The 25683-nt window shown below is 42.6% G+C and overlaps 1 protein-coding gene across 5 annotated transcripts in view; it reads left to right on the top strand.

The window, feature by feature from the left end:
- Cdc14a (cell division cycle 14A) overlaps positions 1-25683 on the top strand; it is a 160239-nt gene that overhangs the window by 111004 nt on the left and 23552 nt on the right. For 4 of the 5 annotated variants that reach the window (XM_051166034.1, XM_051166033.1, XM_051166035.1 and 1 more), the window contains 3 exons: positions 11918-12077; positions 21829-21941; positions 23747-23794. In XM_051166034.1, the coding sequence (XP_051021991.1) occupies positions 11918-12077; positions 21829-21941; positions 23747-23794 (321 nt within the window). Of the gene's footprint in view, positions 1-11917; positions 12093-21828; positions 21942-23746; positions 23795-25683 lie in introns of those variants that run through there. The other variant, XM_051166037.1, reaches the window with a different exon arrangement.

The following is a 25683-nucleotide window of genomic DNA, read 5'->3' as shown; positions in this document are numbered from 1 at the left end:
GATGAACGTGATTGTAGAATACTCTGCTGTTCTTGCCCTCTATGGATGTCTGAATACTTGGTTTGATTTCTTGGCTACTTTTGACTATGCTGCAGTGAACACAGGCATGCAGGTAGTTAACATACTAGCCCAATGGTGAGTTACTTAGACCATATTAGATTTTTTTTTTTCTTTTGAGGAACATACATATTGTTCTCCATAACAGCCACAGTGATTTACATTCTTCATGGGGCAATGCACACAGGATGGTTTTACTCTCAGAACAATGCCTGCCCACGAGACTGTATGAGAAGTCTTTGGCTTAAAAGGGAGAATATTAGAAGATGATACCAGAAGATAGAGAGGTCAGATAAGGTTGTCTCTTAAGATTCCATCAGCTTTTTAAATTTCTTACCTTTATTTATTTCACGGGAGTATGAAAAGTCAGTGAAAGTTTTGAGTAGAAGAGTGATCCACAGCTTTTCTTTTGAGGCAATTCTTAATTAGCATATCATTGGAAATAGTAGAGAGAGCCAATGTGCCCTTTGCCTGTTCCCACACACGCCTAACCTTTCCAGACTAGAGTGCGGCTTAGCCAGGATGGGGATGTTGATGGAGTCAGAGGGGGATGTCTGTTCCCACGAGGATCCTACCATGTCCACCACTACCCTCCCTCATCATCTACCTCCTGGCAGCCACTCATGTATTCTCTGTGTATTTTGTATTTCAAGATCTTATGTGATCTGGATGTTTGTGGCACATACATACAGTCTCACTCACAGGCTGAGGCATGAAGAGCCCAAGTACGAGGCCTAGGCTTCACAGTAAGACCCTGTCTCAAAAAGAGAGAAAAGAAATTGTGGTCTCTCAGAGATTTATCTAGATGTATATAACCTTGGGGCTTGGTGCTGTCCATCAAACACAATTCTCTGAACTTCATTGTACCATTGCATGCATCATTACCTTGATGTAGACATGTCTGTGGTCTTACTGAAGGTCATTTGGACTATTGAGAGTTGTTGGCTATTGCTGTAAAGGTGCACGTGTGCAACACCAACCTTGCTCAAAGTTTTCTTCTTTAGCCTGTTGACAAGGGAGGTTTCATAGACAGTGCTTTGGATTTGGGATGAGTCCTATATTCCTAGAATAAGCCCCACGTGGTTGTGGTATATATGTAATCCTTCATGCATATTTGTAAATACCATTTGGTGCCATTTTGATACTAGAGACTTTTGTGTCTGTATTCAAAAGTGGTATGATATACTTTCTTTTTTTGTGCTACGTTTGTGTTTTGTGTGAGGGTAACGCCAGCTTTTCAAGGAGCCCTGGATCTTGCTTTCTACTCTTCTATTGTCAGGAAGAGATTATATGCCATCCGTATTAATTCTCTCTCTTTTTGGAATTCAGTATGTAGCTCAACATTTCATTGAATTTTTTTTTTTTTTCTGCTCTACATATTTCAACCTCACTGATTTGTAGTTTCACATTTGTTGTTTCCTTCCATTTGGTTTTGGTTTACTTTGCTCTTCTCTAAGTAAATTCTTAGGGTGTGGCTGAGAATATTGACTCAAGGCATTTGAGTTCCTTTACTAATGCATGCAGCTAGTTAGTTGTTGTTGTTGTTTGAGACAGGGTTGCACTCTGTAGCTTAGGGTATTCTAGAATTCATTTTTCTCAGGATTTACCCTACAAATTATGACATTAAACTTACCTACCAATCACACTTGTCTGTTTATCTGTCCATTCTGTCCATTCATCCATGTATCCATCTGTCCATCTCTCTACTCCCCTACTTGCCTGCTATTTATTGTCACCATCCTCTATCTGCTGTCTAATCACAATCTAAAACATTGTCATCTTACAAGGAATGGTCCTTAATGTTTACTGAACATGTACCCATTTCCTTTATTACAACAGCACACAACTGAGAGGCGCAAAGAGTAAGATTTCTCCTATGTCTCTCTCTTTCTCCTTCAATTTTTCTCTTCCACCCCCTCCCCACAAGAAAACTTCTCACTGTGTAGTTGTAACCTCTCCCTATAGCTTTAGGGATAATATGATGGGTGAGTCCCCTCTGACTATATAGGTTGATAAAGGATGGGTGACAGTAACTGACTGTTGGGATGGAATTCCACATTCTACCATGAGCACCTCTGAAGAGAGTGGGGCTTGCTTGTAAGATCTCATTCTCTCGCTCACTACATGGCTACCTTCAATGTTTCTGTGATAGATCCCTTCTCAGTCTTCACTGGCGGGCTAGAATAGAGCCACTTTTGTTTTTCCCCCCTTTCCCTGTGGTGTTTGTCTGCAATAGAACATTCACTGTGAAAAGTTTTCCTGTTTTTCTGGATCACCTTTTCTGGTCCTTTGACTATAGGAAGCAAGATCTTGTTGATGGCAAAGTGATTCCATCACCATTTGTGGATTGCTCCCTTCTTTAGAAGCAAATAACGGGATTTGTATGGCAAAAACAAACTCCAGAGACCTCATTGCTATTGTTGTTTCTTGAGTCTTACAGTCTCTAACTAGTTTGTCTTCATTTATTTGCTTAATATATGGGATTTAAAATTTTTATTTAGTGAGAAGAACAGGGGAAAATATGTGCACTTCATCTTCCCGTAAATGATGCCACTAATATTTTGAGGAAGTTAGCAGGGCTCCACTGTGTCATCTGATGTCTGCTATGGTAGGCTGCATGATGTCCCTGACAGCACACATCACAATCCCTTGTTCCTGTCTGTGTAATGTTATAAGGGGACAGGAACTCCACAGAACGGATTAAGGATCTTGGTTCCTGTGAGAGTATCCTGAGCTACCCAGTGCCCCTGCTCTGATCTCAAGGTCTCAGAAAAGAGTTAGGGAGTCATTGAGGGGAGAAGACAACATTGCAGCAGGTACACCTATGTGCTTTGAAGGTGGAGGGAGGGGGCAGGTGTCAAGGGATTCGGCAGCCATTGAACCATATTGGACACCGATAAAAGACGAGGAAACAGATTGCGCCCTCAGAGTTTCCAGAAGGAACCAGTCCTGCCTATACTTTGGTCTCTGCTCAGTGAAATTGCGATTGGATATCCAAACTCCAACTTCTGTGTTCTTGTGAACCACCATGTTTGTGGTCATCTATAGAAGCTAGTGTGTAGTTAGGAAATACTGACAGTAAGGTGCACAGATTCCAGTGACGGCCAAGGTTATTCTGAATTTCTTGCCATTGTCTTACTTTTTAATTTGGAGCATTTGATGTGGGGGAGTCGTGTGATGTCAGTATCACTCAAGAAAGACTGGCTTGCAAGCTGCCAGAGGGGTCAGAGTCAGAGAGGCTGAAAAGGAGGCTACTCAGTCTGTCAGGGAGACAGGCTTCCTAAGAGGCTAGATATGGGCTGAAGAGTTAGAAGCGAGTACTGGGAACATTTCAAGGGGGAAAAAATATAGGCTTTGAAGACCGACTGATGCCATGAAGGACAGAGAATATGAAGTCAGTGATGACGCAAAATCGTGAATAATTAACAGGGCCATTAGGAGAGAAATGGGAGTGAAATCTTCCAGTGTCTTCATCTGTCAAAGTGATGGAGTAGGCATGAGGGGCTGCGTCCTTTCTGAACTGAAAAGTCAATCAGAGCCTTTTAAGCTGTATCAGTCCTAAATCTGTCTGTAGAAAAGCTGATTAGTCATATTCCAGTTTCCTTGAAAATAAGAAAGTCCATGTCCAGTGTTGGATAGATGTGTCTTAGACACGTGCTCTTCTTATGTCACTGGTGTCACGTGACACAGAAGTGGTCAGCTCTTCTGTGAGTTGCTGATCAAGTAACTAATGCGGCAGCCATTCCGAACTTCTCCTTTGTTGCGGCCCTGATAGTTTTCTATTTAAATGTTTCCCTTGGATATAAATAGAGCTGTTTGCAAAACACCCATCGAGTGTTTTTCTTAAACTGAAAACTAAAAATACCATTCTTAAGATATATATATCACCGTGAACCCAAAATATTTTTTCCTATTAAATGCCCTGTAGGATATTTTTGTGATTATTAGCCCACTCAGAATGCCTGCTTCTCAAAGACAACCTATAGACATGTGGAGTCAGGCTGTGTTTGTTAGACTCTATTTATTATGCAGGTCCCACGCGGCTCAAATTTCCCTTAGCGAACCCACACAGCGCTGAAAAGCTAGACCCTGGAGGGAGCTCTGTCTATTTTGAATTATCTTTACAAAGTAAAAATTCTGTGTTTGAAACCCCTTTCAGTTTTTAAAAAATTATTTTATGTGTATGTGTGTGTTCCTGCTTTTCTGTGTGTGCACCATGTGCATGGACCTGTGGAGACTGGATGATGATGTCAGATCTCCTGGAATTGGAGTTACAGGTGGTTGTGAGGGGCCTGGAGGTAGGGGCAGGGAACCGAACCTGGGTCTTTTCCAAGTGCAACCAGTGCTCTTAACTGCTGAGCCATCATCTCTCCAGCACCCCCTACTCCAACCCATTTCAGGCTTAAATCCATGGATTTTCAAATGCATCATCCCGCTTTACAGCCACAGGTATTGGCTATAAGCTGCGTTAGGTGCTTTCTGCACTTTGTTAGTGCCAAGCCTCCTCTCCAGTGTGTCCCAGCCCCTTGTTAAAGACTCATCCTCATTGAGCAGATCTGGGGTGGCACTTGGAAGTCTGCGTTTCTGTCACGGATTCATGTTACCAAAGGGCTTCAGCTCAATTTTACTCCATTCCACCATTGCTTAGTCAGTGTTCTGTTGCTGTGAAGAAACACCATGACCAGCACAACTTTTGTTTTATTAAATATTTTATTTTATTTTTTTTACATATACATTTATATTATTACACATATATACATAAACTACCTACAGCAAGAAGCCAAGGCAACTCCTTAAAGAGAAGACATTTACTTGGCGCTGACTTACAGTTTCAGAGGCCTAGTCCACTATTGTCATGGCAGGGAGAATGGCAGCATGGCAGCATGTGAGTAGGCATGGTTCTGAAGAAGTAGCTGAGAGTTCTACATCTGGATCTGTAGGCAGCAGAAAGAGAAAGCCGCTGTGCCTGGCTTGGGCTTTTGAAAGCCTCAAAGCCCACCTCCAGTGACACACTTCTGCCAAGAAGACCACACCTCCTAATCCTTTCAAATAGTGCCACTCCTGGGTGACCAAACATTCAAATTTGTGAGCCTGGGGGGTGGGGTGGGGGCCAAGGAGATAGCTCAGCTGATTGAGTGTTTGCACATAAGCACCAGGGCCTGAGTCCATCCCCCAGCACCCGCCCAAGCTAGGTGAGGTGGCTTGCACCTTTTATCTCAGAGCTGGAGAGAAGAGGTGGGAGACTCTGCCAAGGCTTCCCAGCCTACTAGTCTAGATAATTGGTTAGCTCCAAGTTCCATAATAAATTCTGTCTCAAAAAATGAAAAAGAAAAAGGTGGATTGAGATGCAGAAAGATACCCAAGGTTTTCCTCTGGCTCCACATGCTCACATATGTACATTACACTGGGGCGAGGCTTAGAGCTGTGCTATGTTAGAGTGCTTGCTAACAGGCATGGGAACCCCAGCTGAACTGTGTCTATTGGATGTGGTGGCACACATCTGAGATCCTAGCACTGGGAAGTGGAGGCAGGAGGATCAGAAGTTCAAGTTCATCCTCACCTACACGGTTCCTAGTGGGCTCTAGCAAGCTTGATTACTACCTTTTTTTTTTTTAGATGACCTTATTTAAGGCACATTCAATCGTGGGCCAAGGAACACGGCTTAAATTTGTTTAACAAATTAACACTTAATATTTGGTCTTTCCTAAAATACAAGAACTTAAAATATTAAATGTTATTTAAAAATTATAAACCAGCAGTAGAAGATAGCATGGTTTGTGTATTGCAGCAAGGTGTGGTGACACAGGTCTGTGATCTCAGCACTTGGGGAGGCAGAAGCAGGGGGATAGCTGTGAGTTCGACTGAGTGCAGGACAGCCAAGGCTACACAGAAAAACCCTGTCTCAAAACAAACAAACAAAAACCAAACCAAAACAAAAAAGCAGGCACTTCGCTTAAGTTTTAGTTTACATTATTTCTAAAACTCACATTTTTTGTTTTATAAACTGCTTATTTTATTTTTAATATTTACTCTTAACCCTTTCAATTTATTTAATGGCCTTTGATTGACATTAAAAGTTACTAAAAAAAATCAAATTCTAACATGGGTTCAAATATCAAGAGTAATTAACTATTAGAATTTTCAACAGTTGGATTTTTTGCAATGAATTATAAAATTAAATTTTGTTTTTAAAATATTTATTTATTTATTATGTATACAGTATTCTGCCTGCATGTACATCTGCAGGCCAGAAGAGGGCACCAGATCTCATTGTGGATGGTTATGAGCCACCACGTGGTTGCTGGGAATTGAACTCAGGACGTCTGGAAGAGCAGTCAATGCTCTTAACCTCTGAGCCATCTCTCCAGCCCCCTAAATTTTGTTTTTAATCATAACATTTTAACCACTTTAAATGTACAGTTCATTGATTCTTAAGTATATTCACAATGTTCTGTAGCCTTTCCCACTATTTGTGGAATCTTTTTTCTCAATCACTCCAGACAAAAACTTTGTACTTATTAAATATTAAACATCCAGTAACCCCTCCTCCCAGATCCAGGCGACTTCTATTTTCCCTTCTTGCTGTATGAATTTTCATAGTCTAGGTGCCTCATATAATGTCTGGCTTATTTTACTTTGTGTATTTTCATAGTTCACCCACATCATAGCAGTTAATTATACATGTCATTGTAGCATGCTCTTGGTAGCATGTATTAGAATTTTATCTGCCCTCCTTTTTTTTTTCTTCTTTGCATTGATAGAGATTGAAGTTTTTCATGCAAGGCAAACACTTCATTATGGAGCAATACTTCCAGCCCCTTTCTCCCTTTTTAAGCCTGAATACTATTCCACTGTATTTTGTTTACGCATTAACCTGCTAAAGGGCATTTGAAAGTTGATCCCCACTCTGGGGTTTTGAGTACTGGTACATGCGTATCTGTTTGAGGGCCTGTGCTCATTTCGTTTAGAGTTGCTGGATTGTGTGGGACTCTGTGTGCAGCTTTCAGAGGCGCTGCCGAGATGTCTTCCACAACAGCTGCTCCATACTACGGCTCCACCAGCAGTGCATGCTGGGCCTGAATGCCGTCATACAGTGCTCTGTCTTCATCCCAAATGACCAGAGATGGAAAGAATGGAAAGATTGTTTCGCTAGCTTTTGCTCTAAAGTTTTTGCATTTTAGCCCAACACTCAGATGGTCTGTCAGCCAATCATGAGAATTCTATACCTGAAAACAGATTTATCTACCTGAGTCTTAAAGTGTATCCCACATAATTTTCCCTTTTTTTTTTTTTTTTTTTTTTTTTAGGAATTTCCTTGTGCATTTCAGGATTAAAAGCTTTCCCCTATACTGTCAGAAACTTTACAAAATCTTCCCCTTCTACTCCCATCATTGTGTGGATTTCTGGATACTTTTCACTACTCGCTTTCTGCCCTTTGGTTGCTGTTTCTTGTCTGCCATTCCTTGGTAGCATTAGGCTGTGGCACTAACGAGCACCTTAAGCTAGGAGTTACTTCTGTATGGTCACAGCTTTGAGATGTGAGTAGGATACACACAGAGCAGATTGGCCCACTGGTGGTGGGGACAGTAGGCCATATGGCCAATGTTTAGCCATCTCGTCCAAGTCTGCACCTTTAAGTCTCTGTTTTTCCCAGAACTTGCCTTTCACCTGAACCTAGCTGACCCTGTTGTGGTTTAGCAGTTAGACTAAAGCTAGATGAAGACAGAGCAAGATGCCCTGTGTGGCAGGACGTCATGACCCTGCCTGGGATTCCCTGTGTTTTGGGATAGTCTACAGCGGGGTTGCTATAGCAATCTGCTTCCCTGTCTTCTGCCTTAAAAAGCTACTGCCTAAATAATAAAAATTGAGAGCTTGATCAATGTTTAGACTTGCTCTCCTTCTTTGTGTCTTGTAGTTTATTTTCATACAGGTGAATCTCCTCCCGAGCCTTAGTTGAAACCCCGCAGGTTGGGGCACTCTGGTCATTGCTAGATCAAACTAGAGAATTGGTTAGGGAGTTGGGGGAATGGCTCAGTAAATCAAGTCCTTGCCATGCAATCATGAGGACCAGAGTCTGGGTCCCCAGCACCCATGGCCTGTCTGTAATCCTTGCATCCTTGCATCTGGGAGGCAGAGACAGGGAATTGGTCCCCCGAGGCAAGCTGGTAAGCTAGTTTAGCTCATCTGTGAGCTCTAGGCTCAACTTCAGTATGTACTGTGCAGAGTGATTCAAGAAGACATCCGACCACAATGTCAGGCCTTGACATGTGCACAAATGTACACACACACACACACACACACACACACATGCACACACGCACCCATGCATACACGCGCATGCACACAGACACACACATGAGCACACAGAGACACACACATGTGCACAGATGGTCGCATGGGCCCATGCATGCAGGCACACACATGAGCACACAGAGACACACACATGTGCACAGATGGTTGCATGGGCCCATGCATGCAGGCACACACGCACGCATGCAAACCACACCACATCATATACAGATACAAGCTTAAAAGAAAATGGGTTAAGTTTCTATGTCAAATGACCAAGTCATGGCTTTTGATGCATTCTGGGGTCAAAGTTGGTTCATCGTGGTAAACGGTGTCCTGGATGGAAGGGCTAAAGATAGCTCTGAAGTGATAGGCTAATGCAATACAATGTTAGTTTCCTTTAAGGCAGCAAGGAGAATAAGTGAGTGCCCCATTAGAAGTACCTGCACAGTGACTTTTGGGTGTCCTGCACTCAAAACCACAAATAGGACAGTGCAACTGGCCTGAGTGGCATTAAAAGCAGATGTTTACAAAGAAGCATCTAAACCAACTACACATTGGCTTATATTGAAGCCAAATTATTTAGTTATTTTCTTATATCCCACATTGGCCTAGCTCAAATTTCAGGCCAGGATATGGCCAAAACCAATGACCCCAACCCTGGCTACATCTCTCAAGAAGGCTGCATTCAAATCAGACAAAACCTCTCTCTGTTGCTCCCAAGGACATCTTCTGTTAGCGAAGGGCCAGTCATTTCTTGCTCTTGGAAAATGTGCTACAATACTGGAAGATTGGCTTTCAGCAGATACATTAGCTTTACGAGCACTGAGTTTTCAATGTTTAATACTTTAAAATAGATGTTTTACTTCTTTTGTTTGAGAGGAGGCTTTCAAGGTGCAACAGACGCCACTACAAAAGCCAGCACGGTGTGCCTGGTCTGTGGAGCGGTGTCTGCGGGAAATGCCACTTCCTTTTGCTCAAGAAGCAATTGCGTGCATCATTGTGTAGCAGCACTCACTTCAGGGCTCTGACGCCTTATTCATCTTTAGTATTCAGGTTCAGGTCAAGTCTTTCCAGAGACAGGGCAGCTTGAGTCTTTGAAACCAAGCAAGTGGAAGTTGTCGCTTCGCTATTTTCATCCTAGGGTTGTCAGCACTTTTCAAGCTTTCATCTTATAACTTATGTTTGAATTAGAAACTTCTTTTCTCTTTAGCCTCTTTTAGGTCCTTCTGCCACTGTTCCCATTGCATATTGTTTTCTTTTTGATCCCTAAAAAGCACTATCGCAACCTCTGTATTTGGGGCATCACATTGCAATCTATTAGCATGGCACATGAACAAGGCTGCGCTCCCAAATCCTCTGCTTCAGCAGAGTTAAAGAGCCCTCAGTTCTGGATGCCATTTTTCTCAGCTTGTGTGTGTTTTGGGGGTAGGGTGGGGTGTAATCTTGCCTGGGTGAATCCTGCTTATCTTTCCAGATAGAGCCTTGCTGCCCCCTCTCTTATATAGAGATGTTTATTAAATGAGCATGGGAGAGCAGGAAAGGGGGAAGGGGTACCCCAGAGAGAAACAGAGACAGCAAGAGAGGAAGCATGAGGAAGAGAATAAGAGATGAGACAGGAGAGAGAGAGAGAGAGAGAGAGAGAGAGAGAGAGAGAGAGAGAGAGAGAGAGAGACAGACAGACAGACAGACAGACAGACAGACAGAGAGAGACAGAGAGAGAGAGAGACAGAGACAGAGACAGAGACAGAGACAGAGACAGAGAGGAGAGAGAGAGAGACAGAAACAGAGAAAGAGACACACAGAGAGAGAGAGAGTGACAGACAGAGAGACAGAGACAGACAGAGAGAGAAGAGAAAAGAGAGAGACACACACAGAGACAGAGGGAGAGAGAGAGAGAGAGAGGAAGAGAGAGAGAGGAAGAGAAGGGGGGAGAGGAGGAGAGGAGAGGAGAGGAGGGGAGAGGAGAGGAGAGGAGAGAAGAGAAGAAGAAGCAAGAAATAAGAGGAGCCTTGCTTCTCTTAAGGACAGGAATGTGGTCTGAGAAATGTGTCCTTAAGCAATTCTGGTGTACTTTATAAACCTGGATGGTTTAAGCTGGCCAATCACCAACATGGCTTTTAAAAGGATAGGCATGCAATTGCTGCATTATAACATGGCCCCATGTTTTTATGGAAGACTTCCTTTTTTTATGGAGGGGATGGGAGAGGAGGAGGGAGAGAGAGAAAGAGAGATGGAGGGAGGGAGAGGGAGAGAGAAGGGAGAGAGTATATGGGAGAAAAAGAGAGAAGAGAGGAAGAGAGAGGTGTGCATGTGCATGTGTGTGCAGATGCATGTGCACACCGGCATTTGACCTTGGCAATGGTAGGGGATGTCTGGTTCCTTTGGATAGGGCTGAGCCCCTTAGCCTTGGATTTTGTATGAGTCTTGAGAGACAAAGGTACTGTCCTTTATTCTTTTTTTCCTTTTGTTTTGAGATAGGGTATCTCTGTGTAGCCCTGACTGCCCTAGAACTTGCTCTGTAGATAGACCAGGCTCATAGAGATCCGACTTCCTCTGTCTTGGGTGTGCTAGGATTAAAGGTGTGTGCCACCACTGCCAGGTTCTGTTTTTATTCTTTTTAAAAAATTTTATTTATTTATTTATTATTATATATACAGTGCTCTGTCTGCATGTAGACCTGCAGGCCAGAAGAGGGCACCAGATCACAGTATAGATGGTTGTGAGCTACCATGTGGTTGCTGGGAATTGAACTCATGACTTCTGGAAGAGCAATGAGTGCTCTTAACCTCTGAGCCATCTCTCCAGGCCCCTGTTTTTATTCTTAAAGCCCACCTTTTCTCCGTGTTTCATGTATCTCAACTTGTCAGAGCCTGTCCCTCACAGCAACAGTTCTTGGATGTTCCTGCATGGATTCACCTGCCGTCTCCTGACTTATTCTTTCCTCTGCCAAGGACTCTGTTATTTTCTTACTAGTGTTTGAAGCTGCTATTTTCTTACTAGTGTTCGAAGCCCATAAAGAGTCAAGCATTAGCTCAGGGTTATGAGAGTTGTTGGTGTGAAGTAGAAAGGCTGGGGGTATACAAAACCAAAAGCAGGGTGCTTTGGAGGTCCAAAAATGCAAGAGGCTAGGCTACACTTTTCTAAACATTTGCACAAGGGAGAAAAAAATACTACAGTTGTTTTAAATCCGTATTTTTACAGCTGCTATACAAGGGTGGCTGTGACTCAGTGCTGTGCTAACATCATCAGCTTATATATCCCAGGCTTAGAAAATACAACATAAGGGCTAGCTTCCAAAAATTAACTTCTACCACGATTGAAGACAGATACAGCCTGGCTCATTAGTAACCTGCTGTGGATAGATTTCTGAGCTATGTGCATATTTTTAAAAATCTCATCTAATTTTAAATATCTAATTTATTTAGAAACAAGATGATATACTTCAATTCCATCACCTTTTCTAGTCTAATTGTTGAATAGGTTGCTAGTCTAAGTTGTTAAATAGCATTGAGAAGATGATCATAGTTTATTTTAAATATTTTGTTTTCTCTCATTTTTTTTCCCCCAGAAAACAAGCATCTCTGTGGGTCCAAGGAGACATTTTTCGATCCAAACTGAAAAATAAACCTTCCAGTGAAGCAAGTATTAATAAGATTATCTCTAGCTTGGATGACATGTCTATTGGTGGAAACTTATCTAAATTACAAAACATGGAAAGGTTTGGAGAGGTGAGTTTTCCCTAGGAGGGGTCAAGCTCCCTAACGCAGCATTCTTGGTTTGTTCATTTGCTTCCCTATTGAACATATCACATGGACTCATTGTTTTTTTTTTTTTTTTTCTTTTTTTTTTTAAACATTTATTTTCTTTGTTTCTTTGGTGTGTGTGTGTGTGTGTGTGTGTGTGTGTGTGTGTGTGTGTGTGTGTGTGTGTCTGCATGCATGCATGATGCTGGTGCTGCATCATATATGTGGTGGGGGCCAGAGGACAAATTTTGGAAATTGGTTTTCACCTTTTACCATGTGGGTTCTGGGGATAAAGTTGAGGTTGTCTTCAGGCTTGGTGGCAAGCATCTTTGCCCACTAAGCTGTACCACTTGCCCAGCGACCTTATTTATTCCCTGAGCTCCCGGGAGGGCTAAGTTTCTAAGGCAGAGCAAAGAAACCAGTTGTCCTCGTAAAGGAAGAAGTAAAGTCATAATTTAAGGAGAACAGTTATAAACAGAGTGATTCTGGTGGGAGGAATATTTATAGAAAGGCAACAGGAAAGTAAAGTTTCCATTTGAAAGCAGAGATGCTCAGAAGATGAAGTTTGATGCTGCGGTTGCAGAAGCTGTGCCTAGCACAAGTGGTACTCTGAAGCCTCCCATCCGTTTTGATTTCTAAAGAGTGCAGAGGAAAAGCAGAGTTAGGACGACTTGTTTTACCCAGACTCTCCACCAGACAAACCACTTTAAATCTTCATACCAGAGTGGCTCATTTAATCTGCATCAGCACCCTGTGAATTAGATAATATGTGTATTTGATAGTAAGGAAATGGTGTCCCAGAGGTGGGCTGACTTCAGTTTTAAAGCATGATGCAATCGGGTCTTCCTGATCCCAAACTCATGCTTTTTTTTTTTTTTTTTTCCCTATTGTCCCCTGCTACTTCTGTGGTGGCCGGAAATGATGCATAAAGAATTTGGAGCCTGAGCATTTTGGGAGCTAGAAGCAACTGTGCTCATATCATTTGTTTTAACTTTCTTCTGTGGATAAGAAATGAGAGTTCCAGAAATGTGACTTCCCCAAGGGTCTTGAATTATTTAATAGTCGAATCATTTTCAGGACTGGGCATCCAATGCTTAGTTTAGGCTGCTCTTCCTCCCCCAGAACCCCCAAGAAAGAGCCTGTAACCCAGGCTCGCCTGGAACTCATGGCAACCCACCTGCCTTAGCTGCCTGAATGTTGAGACTGTGGGCACAAGCCATCTTGCCTGACCCTAGTTTAGCTCTTTGATTACTCAACACTGTGCCTGAGGTAAAGCTAAGAATTTGGGTTATAGTTTTATATTCCTAAAGAGGCAAAAGAAAGGTGTGGGGAGATAGATCAGTGGATAAAACTGTTGCCTTCTAAGTGGTCAGCTCCTCAGACCAAGGGAAAGCTGGGCAAGTGTGGTAGCCAGCTATAATTTCAGAATTGTAGGAAGCAATTGCAGGGGATCCCCAGGGCAGGCTGAGAGCCAGAGTCAGAAAGCTCTTAGTTCAGTAAGAGCCCGTGCCTCAGTAACTGACGTGGAGAGTAATTGAGGAAGGCACCTGAGGTCAACTTTGGAACATTTACATACGTGCATATGTACACACACGTACACACACACGTACTCAGAAATAAGAGTGTGGTGAAATAGTTAAGCAGTAAGTGTAGATTTGCACTCCCTTTGAGTTGTGGCTTCTGAAAAAGACAAACATAACCGTTCATCTCTCCGCCTGAGGAACACAGTTGCTTTTCACCAACATAGTGCTTTCTCTCTCGTAATTTCTTTTAAATTAATATGTAGCAGAATGTTTAATTCTCATCCTATCTGTTCGACTTAGGACCAATTTACCTTTTACCATGGGGAGAGCAAAGAATACAGTACGATTGAAATGTCAAATATGTCAGCTTGAAGTTTAAGCATACATTTAGATGTTCCTCCCCCATCTTAGTTTTTTTTTTTTTTCTTCAAGTTCAGACAACAAAAATACCAGAAACTGTGTTGCTTATGGACAATAGTAATTTATTTCAAGGTGTTCTGGAGCCTGGGTAATCCAAGATGATGGCCTTGGCAGAGGCTCTTGGGGACCTATCTTCTGGTCCATAGATAGTGCATTCTCTATGTCCTCATAAAGTGAAGGGAGAGCCAGCTCCCTACCTCCTCCACTCCTGAGGGCTAAGCCATGATCGAGCTACTCCCAAGAGGCTCCACCTCTAAACACCATCACTGTGGCTTAGGATTTCAACCTATAAAATTTGAGGAAACACAAATATGTAGATTTTGGTAGGACCCATTAGTAGTCATTTTCATTTTAGCCATTTATAAGTGCTATTGTTCTTACAGTTACAGTAAGAAAATAATAATAATAATAATAATAATAATAATAATAATAATAATAATAACAACAACAACAACGACAAAACAAAAATCCCTCAGGTGCTAGAATACAATGGGATATTATCTACTTAATTCATTGATGTGACCAAGTATCTGGCAAGAAACACATTAGGGAGGAAGGGCTTATTTTGGCTTACGGTTTGAGGGGGCAGAGTCTGTCATTTTAGGGAAGGCATCAGCTTCTTCCATGGCAGTGAGAGTAGGTTGTAGCTGTTTCTTCAAGCCGTAGCCAGCAAGAATCAGAGAAACAAGGCCTGGAAGATCGGCAGGGCTTGAAAGCTCAAATACTGCCTTCCCCCATCCCTCCCAGCAACCGACTTCTGCTAGCCAGACCCCACCTCCTGAAAGTTCCACATCCTTCCAAAACAGCACTGCCAGCTGGTGACCAAGTGCTCAGGCACAGAAAGCATGTGTTTTACACCCATCCCATAGCAGATGGTCTGGTCTTACATAGTGGCTTGGACCACTTCACACATAGCTGATGCCTTATACGAGGAACACTTCTGGCCTCTTCTAGATGTGTTAATGGAACATTGCACAAAGAGAGGGAATTAAATGGAGTTAGAGATGTATTTATTGTTTCGTGAATTTCAAGAATGCTCTAAGGATTTTAGTGTGTTTCAAGTTCTGCACTGGTCTGTAGGGGAGAGGCCCATGGATAGTTCTTTATGTGTAAAGTAAGAAAGGCTATAGGCCTGGAAGCAGAGACGCCCAGTTACATTTGAATTGAAGGCAGTAACTAAGTTTGGGTTCCTTTGAGCTCTGTGCATTGGCCTGGACCTTCTACAGCTGACCACCTCCTCCCCCCGCTCCGCCACCCCTCCCCCCCAACTCCTCGACCCTCTCTTCCTGTCTTCAGTGGACCCCGGCACACCATCTAAACAGTTTTCTTGTGAATGGTCACTAAGAAGGACTGGGATGACTGAGTTAGAGCACCCGAATAAAAGAAACCAGTAACTACCAAGGCTGGGACTTTTTTGGTGAATTTCTCAGCACACTCAGAATTGTAAGGACTCTTTCAGAGCCAGCCAAAGCTGCGCCTTTGTGGAACTCTGGCCTTTGGTGCTGTGAACTACACTCACTACCCATGTGGGCAGCTGGTTTTTTTCCCCCTCCTTGCTCCTGCTGAGCTGTGAGCTTTTCTTCCACACTGAGGTTTTTTTTAACCTGCCCCCATCACATTTTTGATTCTTGGGCTGTACAGTCTTAGTAACTGCTGCTTGAATGAACAAAGAAAGCCTAGCATCTCAGATCGAAGAATAAATGAGAACAGACATACGAAATGGATGCTGGTCCAAATGGTGCGATGACATTCCACACTGAAACACAAAGCAATATCAAAAATAAGGATTCTGTGTGGCATTCAGGGGCTTAAAGAAGCCATTGTGGATTGGAGTTCTAGAAGAAAGTGGCCAGAAGAAGGAATGCCAAAAGCTTTATTTAAAGTATAAATATTTGAGCTAAACCAGGACTTTAGTGGTGACAGCCACCTAGGTAGTGCCCACTGTGTGTCCCCCCCCCAATCATTTTAAGCACCTGACATGGGTTAACCCTTACCATGCCACTAGAATGGGGACTCTTTGAGAAAGACATAATGGAAGCAGAGAAAGGTGGGCACCTGCCCAGGTTCACACACAGCTTACAGTAAGTTGTCCTTTGAATGTAGGCACACCTGGTTCACAGATTATGCATTTCTATGAGTCCCCACTGTGATTCTAATAAGTCACATATGGTGGCTTAGAACAAGACCTTTGCCAGCTCCCCCTCTGAAAATTCTCCCAGAGTCGCAGTAAGTTCAGTCTTTCATTTAGGCACTTTAGGGCTGCATTCCAGCAACAACCTACCAACCAGTAGGTGTTCCTGACTTAGAGATGTTAATTAGATACAGATACAGATGCTGCTAATGCTCAGCCAACTTCATGAGAATTGATGACTGAGTACATAATAAAGTAGTTCTGCATCTTTGGGAATTGTGTCTTGGAGCTATTGCGTTTTATTGAGCCCATCAAGTGCTCAGAAGCTGGGTACATCTTAGAGAATTCCATAAAGTAAAGCATGCCTCTGAGACCTTACTTTTCGGTACGTACTTCCCGTCTCGGGATGGAGATGGTATGTCTGGTCCCATCTGAATGCCACCTGGAGTCACAGAAGATTGGAAGGGTGGACCAGGGAGTTGGTGATGGGGAAGTGGTCCAGTTATCAAAGGTCTGGGCCAATGTAGTGAGCTAAAAGAAACCCAAACTAAGTTGCCTCCCTCCTTTTGTTCCTTCCTCTTTCCTCCCATCTCCTCCTTTCTCTGTCTTGCCTTTCCTTCTTTCCCTTTGGTGATGCTGAGATGGACCACAGAGCCTTGCATATCCTACATCAGTGCCCGGGCTCCCCCACTGAGCTACGCCTCTGAAATCTAATCTTCCTTCTGATCTCAGTAACTTATGGTGAAGATATCTTTGTCTTCCCCCAACTTTTATATTGTACAGGCTCAACATCTGAATACTGAAAAGAGCTTTGGCATCTTTCCAAAAGGTGACCCAGCCACTTTTCCTACCCAAGTTGTTTAGATTTGCTAACAATTCACTTCTCATATTTGTCTTCCAATCCTTTGACTTCTATTTGCATTCATTTCTGCTTCAAACTCCTATGCCTAATTTTTTTCTAGAATCATATTCCCTAAAGTGCTATATTTTATCTAAATTCTTTTCACAGTGGCACATACAACAACTTCTCCTGTAGCATATTCTGTTACTGTTTTATTAATGTGTTGGTCAGTAGTTACTTTAGCTAATTAAAAGTTATGGACACTATGTTTTTATTGCTATATTTTGTCTTGTCTTCATAGAGATGATAGAATAAAATAAAACTCATTGTCTTTAGGGGGCCAAGGTGGGAAGGTCTCCCTCAGGGTCAGGCTTCGTTGATCTCCAACAGCTCATGGTCAGCTCAGGGTGAGAGAGAATGTGCTGTGTATCGTCAGAAAGAGCCTTGAGGTCGGCTTCTCCACATTTGTCACTTGTCATTTGATTCCACCACCATGCCACACCTTTTCCGTTGCAGTAGATGGAAGTTTCCCTGAAACTATGAGCCCCGTGAGCCTTTCCTCTTTTAGATTGGTTCTGTTGGGTACTTTCCTCACGCCAACATGAAAGTAGCTGATATAGAGCCCCAATGGGACCTCATGAGCAAAATCTTCAAACCATCTCTTGCTTATCAATTCACTAGACTGGTTTATGCCTCTCCATGTCTGGAGTTGAATTCTCTAATTAGTTCCCTCCTACCTCCAGTCTTCTGTGACCTGGCTACATTATAGACTTGGTTTCCTAATAAGTACAGGGCTCAGTTGTAGCCATGTCTATGTGCTTAACTCTGCATCCCAGGAGGCAAAGATCTGCTTCCATATAGTTTTGTCCCGAAGATTGTATAACTCAATGCAAGCGTGTTTTGAATAACATCGTGTAACTTTTTGTTAAGGATGTGAGAGCACAGAGGACCGTTGTAGCACATGCCTATGAGACCCAGCACTTGGAGGTGTAAACAGGAGGATTAGGAGTTTGAGGCTAGCTTTGTCTAGATAGTGATTTCAAGCCATTCTGGACTGCACGAAACCCCGCCTCAAAACCCCAAACCAAACACAAATGAATAAAAATTGTGCTAATTTGCACATAAGTAAACAATAGCACGGTTTCTCTTTTGCAAAGTTTCTTTAGACCTATTCTGCATATCTAGATCTTTCTTCACTTGGCTTCTCCTTCCTCACATCCTGACTTCTAGCCAGTTTGCTGCATCCTACTCTAAACCACCATCTCTCATCAGACTGTCACAGAAGCCACCTAACTGTTCACCTTGCTTTTGGTCCTCCTCTTCCCCAATTCGTTCTCTAACCATGGAGCAGCTAGAAGAAAATGTGCAGTATATTCAAAGGCATTTCTAAAAATATATAGAGCTCTTAATGCAATGCATACAAATAAGAGATATGAAAACCCCATGGTTCCTAAGCAGAAGGCAATCTACATCCCTAGAAATGAAATGTACATTACCATACTAAGACGGTGTTTATCCCTATCAACTATTAAAGCTGTACTCTCAAGCTTTGCGAGGTGAAGTTTAAGAGGGTGTATATTTTGCAGGGCAATTCATGAACTTTTCTCTCACAGTACTAGGGCAGTGTTATACAACAATTTGCACCTAAAATGATGTTTGTTAAAGCTGTGTACAGTGCTGAAAGGAAGAGAACAGCCTGACCCGAAGTGTTTGTTAAATAAGCAATTTGGCATGTCTAGACAACAGAAGTTCATGCAGCTATAAAATGACAATGCGAGGTTCTTTTTCATTTGTCCTGAAACACCACAGTAAATATGTATTCTTAATGAGGAAATAACTTACGAAGCCACATGTGTAATACAACCTGTTTTCGTAAGGAAGAAGAATGTCCGGATGACAGGGAGAGGGGAATGTGCATAGCACAGTAAAAATTCTGGAGGACTGTGCCAAGATGTTTTGTTCTTGTTGGCGTCCCCCAACTTTTATATTGTACAGGCTCAACATCTGAATACTGAAAAGAGCTTTGGCATCTTTCCAAAAGGTGACCCAGCCACTTTTCCTACCCAAGTTGTTTAGATTTGCTAACAATTCACTTCTCATATTTGTCTTCCAATCCTTTGACTTCTATTTGCATTCATTTCTGCTTTATTTATATTGTATTTCTTAAGACAAATATATATATATATACATATTCTCTGGCATCTATCTATCTATCTATCTATCTATCTATCTATCTATCTATCTATCGTCCATATCAATCATATATCTATCTGTCTTGGTTACTTTTCTGTTGCTGTGATAAAACACCATGACCAAGGCAGCTTATATAGAAAGAAGAGTTTGGTTTCCAGTTTGAGAGGGTGAGTCCATGACCATTTGGGTGGAGAGCATGGCATAAGGCAGGCAGGCATGGCTCTGGAGCAGTAGCTGAGAGCTTATATACTTAAGACAACAACCTCGAGGTGAAGAAAGAGAGAGAGAGAGAGAGAGAGAGAGAGAGAGAGAGAGAGAGAGAGAGAGAGAGAGAGAGAGAGAGAGAGAAACTAGGAAATGTTGGCTTTTGAAACAAGGCCAGACCTTCTAATCTTTCCAAAACAGTTGCCCTCACTGAGGACCAAGTACTCAAATATATGAGCGTATGGAGGTATTCTCTTTCAAACCACCAGAGTCTGCTCTCTGGATCCCATAGGCTTGCAGCTGTATCATAATACAAAATGCATTTAGTGTACCTTCAAAAGTCCCCAGTAGTCTTTCACAGTCTCCACAATATTTAAAAGTCCAAAGTCTCTTCTGAGACTCAAGAATGTCTCTTAACTGTAAGCCCTTGTAAGATCAAAAAGCAAACTATATACTTCCAACACACAATGGCAAAAAATATACATCACAATTCCAAAAGAAAGGAATTGGAATATAGCGAGAAAAATACTGCATCAAAGCATGACCGAAACCCAGCAGGGCGAATTTCAAATCCTGGAGCTCAGTGTCCAATGTCAAAGAGCGCAGATGGTTACACCCTTCTAGATTTGCTGACTGAGACTCTATTTGTCCTCCTCCCCCTTCTAAGAAAAGACACTGTTTTCTCCTCCAGGGAGTGTGAGCCGAGACTATATACGCATTGCTTTCTTTTTGTCCCCTGGAGGGGGAGACCTGGTGGCACTCAGAGGAAGGACAGCAGGTAGCCAAGAAGAGACTTGATACCCTATGAGAATATATAGGGGGAGGTAATCCCCCTCAGGAACAGTCATAGGGGAGGGGAATAATGGGAAAATGGGGGGGGGGGGAGGAATGGGAGGATACAAGGGATGGGATAAACATTGAGATGTAACAAGAATAAAAAAAAAAAAAAAGACAAAAAAAAAAAAAAGTGTGAGACTTAAGTAAACTAAAGGAAGAAAGTAAAAACAGTATATTAAATGTAGATAGCCAGGCATGTGACAGTATATTATCATATTATTTTATGTTCTGGAAATCTGTCATAAGCAAAAACCACCCCCCACCTCCACCCCACCCCCATTCCCACCTCCACCTCCACCAACTCCACCACCCCTACCTCCACCACCACCACCATGACCACCACCTCCTCCACCCCCACCACCCCCACCTCTTCCTCCTCCTCCTCCTCCTCCACCACCACCATCACCATCACCACCACCACCACCACCACCACAACAACAACAACAAAACCCCCAAAAACCTTTAACCTTGCTGGTCCTGGAGGCTCAGGCCTGTAATCTCTGCACAGGAGGCTGAGGCAGGAGCATCATGAACCTGAGGCTAGCCTGAGCTAGTAAGACTCTGTGTCAAAAAGCCAAAAGGCAAAACCAAACAACAACAACAACAACAACAACAACAGCAGCAGCAACAACAACGAAATGGCTTTTTAAAAGTTGCGACTTAGTGAAGATAAAAAATACCCCATATTTATTATTATTTTAAACATCCTGTTAATTTTATTAACTGTATATCTTTTAAAATTAGTTATTTTCAGGTATTATGTAACTACAGCTTGAAATGTTAAAAATAGAATGCTAGGGGGAAAAAAACCTATTTCACTTTCCCCGTAAACCTCAAAGCAGACTATACTGCCAGTTTCACTGTGTATTTCTACATACCAAAAGTTGTTTTCAAAAAAATTTAAAACGAAGTCCGTTCTTCTTCCACCTCCTGGCTGTGTGAGATGGTGAGCTAACTCTCTGGTTCCGAGTTACCCTGAGAAGCCCTTCCTCTTGAGTTGTCATAGGGGCACACTAGCTGGTCAACTCTGTTCTTCAAACTATGGAACTTTAGAAGAAAGCGTGTTTTCCGGATGGAGTGCTGTTGGCTCTTTAACTACTGTGAGGGCTTGTGCGCTTGCTGGGGGCAAGGTGGTGGTTAACAAATGCAGAATGTGACCGCATAGATGTCTTCAGTTAGTTTATCGTGCATGCTTATAAACAGGTTATGGAATTTGCAGCGGTGGCTCCTGGAAACATTTGTGGTGCGTTTTTATAGATCAGGGTTGTGCCAGGCTGTTTTCCAAAGTCTAATGTGTCCACAGGAAGGTCTCTTTGGTTTCATCCATTGCCATAGACACGTTCCAGACACTCCCAAATCCAGCCTCAGGCTGCTTTGATTTGTAATTTGACCCATATATTTCAATGCTGAGTGGTCTATATTGTGTACTTACTGCTGAATTATAACACATTTAAATGGCTTAATCTATAGTAAGATCATTCCCATGGTGTTATCTATAACTGTACATGATCTATGCTCTATTAAGAAATAGATATAAAGTTAAAGTATTTGTAATGACCTTGCTATGGGGCACGTCTGTTTTTTCAGACTAATTTAGAAGATGAAGATGTGGAAATGAAAAACAGCGTAACGCAGGGAGACAAACTACGTGCCTTAAAAAGCCAGAGGCAGCCCCGTTCCTCGCCCACCTGTACATTCAGGTAACCTCCTCTTTAAGCCTTTCAGTTCATAAAGCACTTCCATTGGTTGGTAAAATGTCTTGTCTTCACTTCAGAGCATCATTCTGCAAATGCCAAGTTTACCTGTGTTTTCTGATGCATGGCTCTTTTGCCTCTATGCCCAGCAAATACGTGTTTTTGCCATTGTTGTGTGTAACTATAATTTAAACGCTTATAAAAAACAGTTGCTATATCTCTGTCTCTGGAGTTCTGCCTCGAGCTACTGAGCTTTTATTTCTGGTTCTCTGTTCTAAATCCTATTTGGAGTTTCACCAGCAGGTTTCTGGTGCTGTGGCAGGTCCTCACAGGTGTGCCAGGCAGAGTTTTATATTGAAGCCAGAGTGTAAAGACAAGAAGGTTGTGCCAAATTTTGGTATATCTCACTACCTGACATCACCTCTGATTTTTGAGAATTGAATAAATCATTCCTCCACATGTCTGAGAAATTATAAGCCATCTTGCACTTGAAGTTGGAAATTACTCAACAAAATGAGTGCTGGGAGTTGAAGTCTGACCACAGAGCAATTGAAACCTTGTGATGGCTCAGATTGGGTTGAGAACAGAAGAAATCTTATAGGAGAGGAAGGGTTATAGCAGGACAGTGCTTCTCAACCTGCGGGTAGAATGACTCTTTCAAAGTGTTAGGGGTTGGATGATCTGCTGAAGAAAGATGCCAAAGCAGTGTGCAAATCCAAGGAGTGTTCTTATTTAGCCTCCTAGGATAGTCTCTCTCTAGAGGGCGACCTCAAAATGATCACGAAGGCTCAATTTGTAAACAGTTGGAGGGATCTGTGATGACAGGAGCCAGGGTGTATGAGGAGATTCAGGACTGGCTGTTTGTTTGGTTATTGTGAACTTTTGAATCACTGGAGTTTTGGCTCTTTCTCAGGATTTGGCCTTTAATTTGATTGGATGGGACCAGCTCTGTTCTTTACCAAGGCCATGAAGTAATAAAAACATGGTATCTAGTCATTTTGTTCTATAAGCTGATTAGCTGCCCATCAGCTGCCCATGAGCTGTCCGTAACTTGTGGTTTTTCCAGGAATTATTGGAAACTTGGCCTAGTTAAGGCAGAGTGAAAACCTGAAGCCTGTCATGGAGTTGGTCTAGTCAAGCGACTGGGGTCATTGGGGGGCTTGGGGCCCCTGGGGTCCCTGGGGTTGGGTCCCTTCAAAAGGGTCTCATATTAGATATTCTGCATGCATATTAGATATTTATATTACAATTCATAATGTAGGTATATAGTTATGGAGTGGCAACAAAAACAGTTTTATGGTCAGGGGTCATCACACCATAAGGAAGTGTATTAAAGGGTGGCAGCACTAGGAAGGTTGAGAAACACTGGATTGGAAGAAAGCATAATGTAGTGAATACATAAGGACCATACATATGCATAAGGTCTGTACTTCCTGTACACATCTCAGAAGCCATGTTTAGATGTGAGTTTTCTTTTATTTATTTATTTATTTTTTGAATTTTCTGATATTTTCTCAGGGGTAGACTTCAGTTTCCACAATAGCATCATGGCACCATCAGGAAATACTTTATTATTGAGCAGATACAGTGCTGCCTTTTTGTGCAGAAGCAAGAGGCTGTGAGGGACATTCATGGTGAAATGACAAACACTGCCTCCTGGGGTTAGGATTCATTCTGTAAAGTGGACGAGTGCTGATATCCAACTGGCGTGGTTTTTCCCTTGATTGTTTAATATCTTTATGCCATGTAGTGGTCTTTGTTTAACTGTGGAGACCTGGTGATACCTAAGCTCTTGTTTTCCATTTTTGCAGGTCAGAGGATATAAAAGGACAGCAAAGGGCAATGTCCCAGACTTTCAGGTACTGTCCACAATAACATTTCTAGCCGCTGTAAATAGATATGACCTTTTAGACATATTTTCCAAACTCCATGAAAATAAACATAACCACACAGCTTTTTCTATCCATTTATTTATGTTGGTAGTTGGAATAAAACTCAGGGCCTTGCACAGCCTCTGTAATTAAACAGCATCCTTAGCTTAGCTTATAGCTTCTTAAATCCTTTTTCTTCCTGTTGTTAAAATAAGTTTCTTTTTTCTCTTCCTTCCGTCCTTCTTTTCTTTCTTTCTCCCTATTTTTTATTTTATTTTATTTGGTGCCAGGGTCGCTCTACATAGCTCTTGACCCCCTGGAACTTACTACGCAGGACAGGCTGGCCTGGAACTCACAGAGATCAGCCTGCCTCAGCCTCCCAAGTGCTGGGATTAAAACCATGTCTGGCTTAAATGTTATTTTAACATGGTTTATTTATTTTCATTGTCTGTGTGAGAGTGTTTTGCCTGCCTGTATGTATGTGCACCGTGTGTGTGTGTGTGCCTGGTGCCTGCTGAGATCAGAAGAAGGGCATTGGATCCCCTGAACCTGGAGTTACAGCTATGAGCTGCCATGGAGGTGCTGAGACCCAAACCTGGGTCCTCCGCAGGAGCAGCAAGTGTTCTTCTTAATTCCTGAGCCCTGTTCCCAGCTCTGAAATAACTACATTTTTAAATGCTTACCACTGACAATGTTGAAAGGGCATTTCCTGCCCTGCCCTCAGGCTGTGTGCTGGTGCTCACAACTTCTAAGATGTTTGAGCTCCCAGCACCTTCTGGTCTCTCTAGTAAACTCCAAAGTGCAACTTTCTTTTCACCCCAGAGACTGATTCTGACTTCCTACCACTTGTTAGCTCTCTTTGTTCATCCCGGTGTAGTTTTTTTCCTTCCTTCCTGTCTTGTCATTCATGAGAGGAGGAAAAATTAGTGCTTCTCCCTTGAAAAGAGTTCTCTGGTCCTCCTGGACTACTACCCGGGGACACTGGGATTACCCGATTCACTGTGGCAACTGGAGAGAACACTACAAGTGACGATCTAGTATTGTTGATAAAACAGGATGAAGAAGCTGCCATTCTCTCCTTGAGGACTTTACTCTAACCATAATGTTGTTTAATGCTCTCGTTGGCCCAGGTTTCTCCAAAAGCCCAAGTTACTTCCTTTGTGTAACCTTACTACTTTTTGTTTTGTTATTTTGGTCTTGTTTTTTGTTTGTTTGTTTGTTTTTGAGACACGGTTTCTCTGTGTAGCCTTGGATGTCCTGGACTCACTTTGTAGACCAGGAAGGAGGCTGGCTTCAAACTCACAGCAATCCACCTGCCTCTGCCTCTGGAGTGCTAGGATTAAAGGCGTGCGCCACCACACCCAGTTTACCTTTACCACTTCCATTTCAGTGGAAAAGATGGCATAAGGTTTGCTGAGGAGGATGGGTGATGAAGGAAAGTGTGAAGTAAACAAAGTTTTCGGAAGCAGAGAGAAAGCACAGTCCGGTTTCGTCACAGGATTTATCTAGGACCCAAGATTCTTGGCATGAAAGCCATGACTGAGTCCTGGCTCTCCTCAGTGGAGCCCGTTTTCCCTTTGTGTCCACTGGGAACCTGTGGATGGAGCACCTGCTAAGAAGCCCTTTGCAGTGGAAATGAGAGACAAGTCTCAGCTCTCAAAGAGTTTATATTGTGAGTTATAGGAACAGGCAAAACAAATGAGAAGACAAGAGCAGTAAAAGAGGGAGTGTGCCCATTGAAATGGGCTGCTGGTCCTGCTGGGGAATTCAGTAAAGCCTTGTCCTGGGAGGTAACAACCAAAATGACCATTAAGGTGCAGGCAGTAAGTGTGAGTTGGGGGGAAGTGGAAATCCAGCGGTAAGGAGAGGCAAGGAGA

Source organism: Acomys russatus, chromosome 23 (assembly GCF_903995435.1).
Source record: "Acomys russatus chromosome 23, mAcoRus1.1, whole genome shotgun sequence".
In the NCBI taxonomy this organism is placed as follows: domain Eukaryota; kingdom Metazoa; phylum Chordata; class Mammalia; order Rodentia; family Muridae; genus Acomys; species Acomys russatus.
The sequence above is the reverse complement of the archived record's forward strand: the minus strand, read 5'-3'. Positions and strand labels throughout refer to the sequence as shown.